This window comes from Arvicola amphibius, chromosome 8 (assembly GCF_903992535.2).
Source record: "Arvicola amphibius chromosome 8, mArvAmp1.2, whole genome shotgun sequence".
Taxonomy (NCBI): Eukaryota; Metazoa; Chordata; class Mammalia; order Rodentia; family Cricetidae; genus Arvicola; species Arvicola amphibius.
The window spans coordinates 44,613,023-44,623,408 of record NC_052054.1 but is presented as its reverse complement, the minus strand read 5'-3'; the positions used below and the strand labels follow the sequence as shown (position 1 = coordinate 44,623,408).

Sequence of the window (10,386 nt, the reverse complement as noted above, 5' to 3'; positions counted from 1 at the left end):
CTTAAACCTAGGGAAGAAAAAAATAGCAAATGATAGGAGGTTAGGAATACATTCGGAATCATACTATGCCTGAACGTTATCAAACGATTGAAGAAATATGTTACTTAAACCATAGTCTCAATGTTTTTGAGTAGGTTTAAGTGAGAACGTAATAAATTTTAAAATTACTCCTTGTATAAAAATTTTATGAGCTATTTAAGGGGCCTGAAAACTCCAAAGTAATTTATATTCTAACAATTTAAAATGTTCCATAAGATAGTTAATTTGGGAATTAATTTTTAAATGCTTAAGAAAACTGAGTTTCATAAACTTTTGTGTTTTTTTCCTGTGTGAATTTCATGAAGTAAATATCATAAAACATACAGTTTTATACAGCTTTGAGTACTATTCATTGTTGGCTAAGGTTTCTGTCCTGTCCAGTTCCCGCAGTCATTAAGTCCCAAAGAAATCACATAGAGGTCTACATTAACTATAAACTAATTGGCACACTAGCTCAGACTTATTAATTCTTATAACATATTAACTCATTATTCTTATCTATGTTAGCGACGTGGCTCGGTACCTTATTCAGCGAGGTAGTCACATCTTGCTTCTTCTTTGGCTGGGCCAGGACTGTGGAGGAATGGGCTTTCCTCTTTTCAGAATTCTCCTGTTCTCATTGACCCGCCTCTACTTTCTGTCTGGTTGTCCTGCCTATACTTCCTGCTTGGCTACTGGCCAATTAGCGTTTATTTAAAATATAATTGACAGAATACAGACAATTGTCCCACACCAATTCATGACCCAAAATTCCTCTAAAAGAATCAATCATTGTTATAAATATATACTTCAAAGTAAGCTGTAAGAACAGAACCCCCAAAACCTCTGCTAGAATCCAAAAAAAGGGTTTTAGAAACACACAGAATAGAGCTTGAGCTACCTATTCCCACTAGAAACAGAAACTTCTTTTGTTTTATTTTATTTTATTTTTGCTGACATATTTAGTTTTTGTAGTGCCAGGGATTTAATATTGGGCGTCATACATTCTAGATAAGCATTCTACTTCTGAGTCATAGCCTAAGCCAATTTGCTTGGTTTTAAAGATACTAATGACAGCCTAGCAGGGTAACATTTCCATATTAACCTTGGTGTGGTGTGACCCATTACAGCTGGAGTTCTGGTTTGCACTCCTTTCTAACCACATGATTGAAGGTGTACTGAAGGCACCTGATAGCAAAAGACAATCAAACCAGGGAGTACTGGCTCAAGGGGAAGAGAAAGTTCAAAGGGTTGGTGCTCAGAAAGTCACTATGTGACTTGCCTTGATGATGCCACGGAATGAAAGCACACTTCTCAAAGACGGAAATGTACTGGTCACATTTGATCTGATGCAGGAGAATAAAGACAAAAGTCTGAGAAAACCACATGATTTTGGCAAATCATTTCAAATGTTAACAAACACTCACCACATTCCACAGAGACTGAGTAGAAAATACAAAGGAAAATAGACATAGAGAACAGAAAACACTCATCTGCCCTGTTAGATTTATGGGTGCTCCCTTCTTGCCATTTGGTCTGGATCAGTGAAAGAGGCAACTTAGAATATAACTTTTGTATTTTTTAAAAAAGAAACCCCCAAACCAAAACAATACAATAAAAACCAACCAAATAAACATAAACAAAAATATGTGAAAAACTAGAAATGCCCTGGGATGGCAAGTTATCTTTTTGTGAAATGAATCATTAACTCATTCATCCCAAGGGCTGGTATCACACTAACCAAAATGAATTATTTAGCATTTTAAATCATGAAGATAACCCTGAAATTATAAACCCAACAAGATAGCTGGACTTCTGCACGGCACTTAATATACACTGTGTGTACGTCTATAAATACTGCACTACCCTTTGAAGGCACTCGGTTGAGTTGGGGAAGACAATTCTGGGTAGATTGCTTTTCATAATTATGGCTTTTTTCTCATCTCTTCATCCCAGTCAAAATCTAATGCTTCGTCATCTAGTTCTGAGAGCGTGAAGAGAGAGAGAGTGGAAAGATTCACTCTCTCAGTGGATGGCTGCAGCTGAAAAGACTGTCTTTGCTGGCCAAGCACTGGAGCTGGGGCTGCAGGAGGGCTGTGGCTTCTCTCCCGGAGGTCCTTCCTTTCAGGAGGGAGGGATTCTGATTTGGATTCTGATGGGGAAGCGAAGGAGAAATTTGCCAGTCTGGCTAATGTGCCAGCATGAACCTTGCTGCTTTTATTGCCACAGGAAACCCCTTCCTTTCTGTCTCTCTCACAAGCTAGATGGGAAGGCCCAGCCTGGTTCCCAAGCTCCAAATCGAGCTGAACAACCCTTCTTTCAGGCTTCTGTTCCCGCTCCTCTCTTGGTTGATTTCTCTCTGGTGGCTGCCTTGAGAGCTCCTTTGTCCTTCCCTGCAGCTGGTCAGAGCATCTGTCTTCTGAGGTAGATGTCAGCTTTCCTGGGCCTTCCACAGGCACAGCTGCTTCTCTTCTTGTTCTTTGTTGGGGAACTTTAGAACTGTGGGCTGCTATTTTAGTAGAATGGGGAGGGACAGGGCTGAGGCCCTCAGAGGAGTGGCTCAGTTTCGTCTTCTGCTTGAAAGTGAATTTGGCCAGTTTCTCCAGTGGAGTGTGTGTAGTCTCACCACTTTCTGGTTCAGGCTCCCCCAGCTGAGCAGGAGATTTCTGTCTCTTTCTTTTGGGTGTTCCTGTTGTTTTCTCTAGTTCAGACGAGGGAAATGGGACTGTGGGTGGCAGTGATCGCACCCGGGTTGTGCTTCTACACAAGATCTGGGACCCCTCTTTCCTCAGTTTGGGGAGACTGTGGGGCACATGAGTCAGTCCAGAATCTGGATCTGGTTCATCACCCTGTTCTCCTCCTTCAGATACAACCGCTGCCTTCCTAGCCTTTGTACTCTCAATACTGTGCGGCCTTAAGGGAGCATCCCTGGCTCCTGATGACGGCAGATGTCCAGTTTCTAATAATTTGCTCCTGTGCCCTGGCCCAGGCTTCTCCTTATTCTGAGATCTCTTCTTGGGGATTTTCAAAGCCACCTTTTCCTCAGTTGTTTTCAGTTCAGGAGACACAGCACGGCTCTTGGGTTCAATCTCAGGAGAAGCCATGAGGTCAAGCCAGTCTAAGTTGTCATCTCCACCACCTTTGTGCTGTGCTGAATGGTTACTACTTGTTGGTCCATTACACTCCAGACTAGGTGCAGCGTCTCCATCAGGACATTCCAGGGCACCCCCTGCAGGGGAGGAGTGGGGCCAGCTACAGCCCTGTTCCTGCTGTGCTGAAGTCCCGAGCCATGGCTTGTCCCTTGGGTAATTTCTCGAAGAACCTGGCGCTGCCTGGACCTCTACTGCCTGTGGCTGGGGATGGTGCACACTGTCATTCTGTAACCTGGGCAGAGACAGATAAGGAAAACACACTGAAAGAAGGAAATTCTATGCCAGCCTTCTGTTTCTTTACTCTCTGAGATGCCACCTGGAAGGTTTAAGTGCAACACAATTTCAAGTCAGTAACAAGTACAGTCTCCCAGAGTAGAAGAAAATTACTTTGAATTCAGGGTTCTGGCAAGCATTTTCTTTCAACCTAAAAACTGCAGTAAAACAAAGAAAATGAAACCAGAGGCTGGTCTAGGCTTTCAGATCACTCTGGAAGCACTGACTTCACTGAGACCCTTTGCAGACCTGTATGAAACACTCATTCAGAGCCCTTCCTGTGTAACACACAAACACAGAAACACTGAGACTCCCTGCACAGAAGCTGCCATTGCTAAGGGATGGCTCTGATGGTTTCACCAGGCAGCCCTGGAGATGCGGATTCAGCATTATTCAATGGAGGTAATAAATTGCAGTGTACACAAGAACTGCCTGCCTCAGGAGTAAAGTCTGTGGCCTGCTTGCCACTGCCAATGCCTGCCCACCTTCAGAGCACAGCGGACCCTCTGGGCACTGACTACCCTTTCCTGCAAAGCCCCATCATGCTCCCTCAGAACCTCTGAGCAGCTCTCCAGCGCTCTGACACAGAATTAGCACCTGCTCATCAGCTTTGGATGAAGGATCTACTGCTCTCAATATCAGGCATGTTAAAGCCAAGCACAAGCCAGAACCACTTTCTAGCAGAAATTACTGCTTCCCAGAGTGGATCCTTCAGAAGGTCCTAAACTTAGAAATGTCAGCCCACTGTAGTGAAATATATGACCCTGCTTCCATGTGCTAAATCTGAAAGGAAATTACACTTAAAGGTAGATGAGAAATTATTCTAAAATTCATGTACAGTAACAGAAAAAAATTTAAAAATATAGATTAAATATATTAGGTTAATATATAGTTCTGGGAAATAAAATTATATTTGACTTTTGTTTTTTTTTTTACTAATTCACTACTTCTAGTTATTAAAAAGTACAAAGAACATATATTACTTTTATAAAAGTAATTACAAATTATAAAAGGATTATAAACTTATTACTCACAGGTTTAGAAATAGCAACACAGTAATAGGCTCCTTGTTTCTAATTTGGGTTGCAGCCAAACAGAGAAGCAAGCAGCTTTCCAAATCCCCACCATGAGGGGAGCACTTCAGCATCAGTAAGTGTCAGGACCCTCACACTTGTCAGAGCTATGGAAGAACGGGCTCAGAGCCGAGGGACTTCGGGAGTGGAATGGTTTGATCATGCTATTTTTTTAAAAGTCATTAAATATCCTCAAGAAATTCCTGCAGTTGTGCTACAACATCCTACAACCATGTGTTATCTGTGCCGTTTGATCTGAGTCGTCAGAATGGCTATTGTTTGTGGTGGGAACTAGTTAAGCATCTTCTGGAAGAAAGTATGGGAAAATATAAGCGATTTTACTATGACATCTGTTAGGGGAGTCTTTCCTAAATGGCAAAAATATATAGGTTAGCTGGGTTCTTATGACTTGATGGAATTAGCTTCCAATTGGATCTTGAAGATAATTTACCCCTAGTGTGAGGCACTTGGTTCTGTTGTGTTGAGAAGATCAACACCAAAACATGTTTCTTCATGATTAAGAAATAACAGTAGACAATTGAAGGCAGAATTGGTTTTTTGTTTGTTTGATTTTTGATAGTCCTGTAGACTTCTCCCACTCTAGTCCAGGAGAATCACTTCTCAATATGAGATGGCTAAGGCTAAGCCTTGTGGTCCGCTTTTCTTGACTCCAGCATTTATCACTTCTGGTAGACTGAGCTAGCCAAAAGTCAAGCAGACTGTCCCAGGCAAAGCTGAACTGAGTCCAGCTGAGCCTTCTGAGGATCGGCTACACCTAACCACACATGCTCTGGGTCATGAAAGTGGCTAGGGCCAAAGGAGAGCTGATTAAGCTCACACAGTGCCAGTTTACTGCAGCGGGGTACCTGTTACTAGGGAGTGAAGCCAGCTCCGCTCATTGCCCAGGAGAAATGTGATAGGTTTGAATTAGAAGCAGAATGCTGCTGGGAGAAGTCAGACAGACAGCGGAGTGGAGAAAAATGCTAGGAGAGATATTTCCAAGGTCTGACTTAATGCAGCCAACAATCCCAGTGCGGACAGCCACTAAGCTTCAACACGCACCCCATGCATTGTCTGCTGTGAAGAAAACACTCTGACTGATCCTGGACAGACAGATGATCTTGCCATTTCTTACTCATTTCAGAAGTGAAGATTCAAAGTCTAGCTTTACAGAAACCCATGCATTTAGGGAACACTGAAGTTCAGGCCAAATGTCTTTAGGTAAAGTTACACGTTTTAATTCATGTAACATATCACCCCATGGCCCTCCCATGTCTATCATCCACACTTCATAAGTGAGGAGTTCTGCCATTCCCCAGTTATTGACCCAGTCAACATGACATGAAGAGACAGCCATCTCCCCTGAATCAGCCTGAATTTCTGACTCCCCAAAAATTAAGCACTAAAATCGTGTAAGTTTTGTTTTTTGTTTGTTTTAAGGCACTGAGTTTTGCAGTGGTTGATCATACAGCAACAGACAATGAATTGATGCCTGGCAGTTTTCTGCCAACCATGCTTCAAGTTTTACTCAGTGCCAAGGAGGCATCTTTCTCCATGTGCCTGCCTTTGATTTCCTCCTTTACCTTTCAAGTCTTCTAAGCTCTTCGCTCAAGAGACTCTGCAGTTCCAGCTTTTCCAGAATGAGTTCACACTGCCTCCGGTACTGTGCCCGTGGGCTTTCAGGGAAGGAAGTGTGAAGAGCATTCACACCTCCAAGCAGAGCACCTCCCTGAGGGGCAAGAAAACACCAGGGACAGTCACAGATCAACTTGCACAAGAGTAAGGACACACCAGGGACCACTGATCTTAGGTGGGAAAGACTGAATTTCTACACCCTCGTCTTAGGCATCACAGTCACGGAACCCTTTCAAATTTCTATATCCTTTCCCTTGCAGTGGGTGATCACTGTGCCAGGGAAGCCACAGGTCACTAGTGAAAGCATGAACTTTCCTAAGGTTGCTGAGGAAGAAAACTACTGAGACCTGCTACTTCCCATTTACAGGCAAAGGCAAGGGCAACAGCTCCCTTCTTTCAAATGATTGCTTTTGGATTTTTCAAGGAAGCACAAGGTATAGAACTCTATCAATTTTACAACTCTTAGTATATTAATAAAGTGCCATTTAAAAAGAGTTCGTAATTAGGTGAACATTAGGCATAAAATATCCTTACCTGCATTGAGGATTCCATCACTGACACCACCGTAATAGCGTCTTCCAGCGTCACAGTATTGCGGAACATCAGGCGAGCGTGAGCTAAGATAGCAAGACACTTTTAGGAATATCTGAGGTGATAAATGCAATCCTGCACTTGACATTTCTACCCTCTAAACTTGCATTTTATAGATGAGCTAAATTAATCATCAGTTAATTTTACTAGAACAGACAACCATCTTCAAAGTAGTTTCTCTAAAAGCAGGCCTCATCCATTATAGCCCACACAATTTTGTGTATTTATATGAAAATGTTTTAACTCCAGCACAGAAATCACTGTAATAACATCCATTTAATATTCAGAAATTTTTATTCTTCATTTTTTTACTCTCATTTAAATATACAAAACTAAAACTCATTTCTTATCTCTGGCACCTCTTTTATCTATGATTTACGAGCCTTTTAAGCATCAAACTAGCAAGTAAGAATTTTTAGATTTTTCTTGCCAGAATGTTAGCTATAAATCCTTGAATAAAATGAGGTTCATTTATGTATGGCATTTTATTAAGTTTACATGATTTCATGATGCTACATTCAATTCATGTGAATATTATTTATTTGCACACAGGTAAAGTGTAAATGCTGAGATGGACATTAGCTGCATGCGTACGTGTGAACCCTAAGCCTCTGGGATAGGATGTGGTACAGTTTTGCTGATTGGTTATAAATAAGCATGAGACACTGGGCTGGGTACTGGGCAGGCGACTTGCACTCTTCCTCCTGTCCTCCGCTGAAGTTTTCCAGTCTTATCCCCAGCTGTGTGACAGACAGCTTTGCAGAAGCCCTGTTCCCACTTTACCTCCATTTCCTGGGGACTTCACTGAACCTTGCTGTGGACTCCGCTTTCCCTCCTCACCCCAACCCTTGCTACCTATTAGAGCTGGCAACACTCTGTCTGGGAACCCAGTGGCCATATGGGTTGGGAGTCAGGTAGGTAGGTGGATTTCACCCCCATTCCCTGTCCTTCATTACAATCTCCCCAGTCTCACCCCCAGCCCTGTAGCAGACTGCTTACAGGGGCCTGTCCTCCCACCCTCCCTGCTTTCCTGGGGAAGAGCCTGTCCTCCCACCCTCCCTGCATTCCTGGGGAAGAGCCTGTCCCACCCTCCCTGCATTCCTGGGGAAGAGCCTGTCCTCCTACCCTACCTGCATTCCTGGAGAACTCTGCAAACTTTGGAGTGGACTAGTCTTCCTACTTCCTGTAGATCTTCAGAGCCCACCCTTCTAGCACTTACCTTTTTCTTCCTATTCACCGCCAATACTAGACACACTTTCTACCCTGGGTCCCAGGTCACACCTGGCAGGGACTTAGGCAGATAAATCACTCACTCTTCCCTTCCTGTCATCCATTATGATCTCTCCATTCTCAGCCTTGGCAGGTAACAACAGGCTTACAGACTCACCTCCTTCCACCTCAACTCCCCTCACTGGAGACTCCAACTCTAGGTCAGGCCCTGGGTTCCCCTCACCTTCATTTACTAGAGACTCCAAGTCAGGTCTCCACAGCCTTTTCATCTCTGTCTCTCCAGAAAATTCTTTACCGTACTGTAACATATTTGCAGGATCCCTTCTTACTACAGTATCTCTAACTCCCTGCAGACCCCAGCTCTAGGTGAATAGGATTCCCTTAGGTCTTTCCTGAAGTCTCTCCCAAAATTTTCTCCTAGCCCCCCTTTATTCCTACCCACTGACCTGCAGAAGCACTCCCTCCTTGCCAACCCACAGCAACACACTTTCCTAAAATGCAGAGAGGCCAATCAAAAACAAGGAAAGGAACAGCCACCCAGCAAAGACAAGAGCAGATAGCAACAGCTAGTACCACAGCCATCCCAACCCTGGATGCCTAGACACCAGCACAAAAATACAATCAATAATCACCATGACAATATGCCTCTACCCAGAACCCAGTAATCTCACTACAGTAGGTCCTAAGAAATGTAATGCAGCTGAAGCCCAAGACCTCAGAGAAGATAAAACAGATCCGTTAAGGAGGTCTGTGAAAACACAAACAGTGGAATGATACAAGGAAAACAATCACAGCATGAAAGTAGAGTGTAACCAAGAAATAGAATCACTCAAAACAAAACAAAACCCCATGAGATAAAACTGGAAATAACAAATGGAGGAAGTCAGACTAAAGTCCAGAAGTGAGCCTCAGCAGAACAACAGACTACATGAAAGAGGGAATCTCAGGTGTTGAAGACTGGTGGAAGCAATGGGTACCTCATTCAAAGAAAATGTTAAAATAAAATCCAGGTACAAAACTCCCAGGAAATCTGGGACACTGAAAAGACCATATTTCATGGAGAATAAATGCAGGTCAAAGAAAGGTACAGGAAGTATTTTCAATGAAGTCATAAGAGAAAAGACAATTTCCTAATTTCAAGATTAGGAGGTCTACCCTATCAATCAAGTACAAGAATACAAAACATACAGGACCAGGAAAGAAATTCCCCATAGCACATAATCATGCTACTAAATGTACAGAACAAAGAAAAGATATTAAAAACTGCAAGGGCAAAAGACCAAATAACATATAAAGGCAGGCCCATTAGAATAACACCTGAGTTCTCAAAGGAGACTCTAAAAGTCAGAGGGCCCAGATAGATACTCGGAGTATGGAAACTCTGAGAGACCACAGATGTCGCCAAATGACACGCCCAGCAAAAGGGTAAGATGTAAGCACCATCCACCTACAAATCCAGCTCCACAGAAGGCACCAGAAGAAAAATTTCAACCTGAAGAGGTTGATCACACCCAAGAAAACACAAGGAATAAGGAAAAATGCACACCATCACAACACAACAAGAATCAGTAAATGCTGCTCATTGATATCTCTCAACATTGATATTCTCAACTCCTCAACAAAAAGACATAGACTTGTTAGCTGGATTAGAAAACAGGATCCACCTTCCTGCTAGAAAGAAATCCAAGAAATACACCTTACCCATCAAACATAGATATTAGCAAGCTGGTTCAGTCATTTTATTATCTGACAAAACAGAATTCAAACCCAAATGGCTGGGTGGTGGTGGCGCATGCCTTTAATCCCAGCACTCGGGAGGCAGAGGCAGGCGGATCTCTGAGTTCGAGGTCAGTCTGGTCTACAAGAGCTAGTTCCAGGACAGGCTCTAGAAACTACAGGGAAACCCTGTTTCGAAAAACCAAATCAAAACAAAAAAAAACAAAAACAAAAAAAAACCCAAAGTAATCAGGACAGGAAAGGAAACTCAAAGAATCCACCAAGAGAATATTGGAATTTTAAATATTTATGCACCGAAGATAAGCACACTCAAGTTCATAAAAAAAATACCCTCTTCAGTCTTTACTTTGAAAGTGACTATGAGTACCTTTGAGTGGAGATTACTCTTATCATCTTTTAAATGCACAAAACATGCCTTGTACAAACTAGGCACTCAATAAAAATATCTGTAAAATAAAATGAACCTTCTGCTAATCGGATCAAGCTTTCCAATAGGCGGATGGTTGTCCGGGCTGCATTTCGGGAATCACTCTGCCTTTGCATTTGATAGTATCGCAGGAGTACTTGATTGCTCACATCAGACAATGTGGGCTGCAGATTCCTAATGAAGCAGAAGTAGGTTTTCATCTTCTCCATGCTCCACAGATTCTCCGACTTGCTGGGGTAACCTGTGTTCA

The 10,386-nt window shown here is 42.7% G+C and overlaps 1 protein-coding gene across 2 annotated transcripts in view; it reads right to left on the bottom strand.

The window, feature by feature from the left end:
• Positions 1 to 692: 692 nt before the first annotated feature.
• Positions 693 to 10,386, bottom strand: part of Mcm9 (minichromosome maintenance 9 homologous recombination repair factor) — a 68,454-nt gene continuing 58,760 nt past the window's right edge. The window contains exons 10-13 of one of the 2 annotated variants that reach the window (XM_038339087.1): positions 10,174 to 10,377; positions 6,686 to 6,768; positions 6,100 to 6,245; positions 693 to 3,402 (exon numbers count right to left, since the gene is read on the bottom strand). In XM_038339087.1, coding sequence (XP_038195015.1) covers positions 1,944 to 3,402; positions 6,100 to 6,245; positions 6,686 to 6,768; positions 10,174 to 10,377 — 1,892 coding nt within the window. In that variant the 3' untranslated portion in view covers positions 693 to 1,943. Of the gene's footprint in view, positions 3,403 to 6,099; positions 6,246 to 6,685; positions 6,769 to 10,173; positions 10,378 to 10,386 lie in introns of those variants that run through there. The other variant, XR_005286522.1, reaches the window with a different exon arrangement.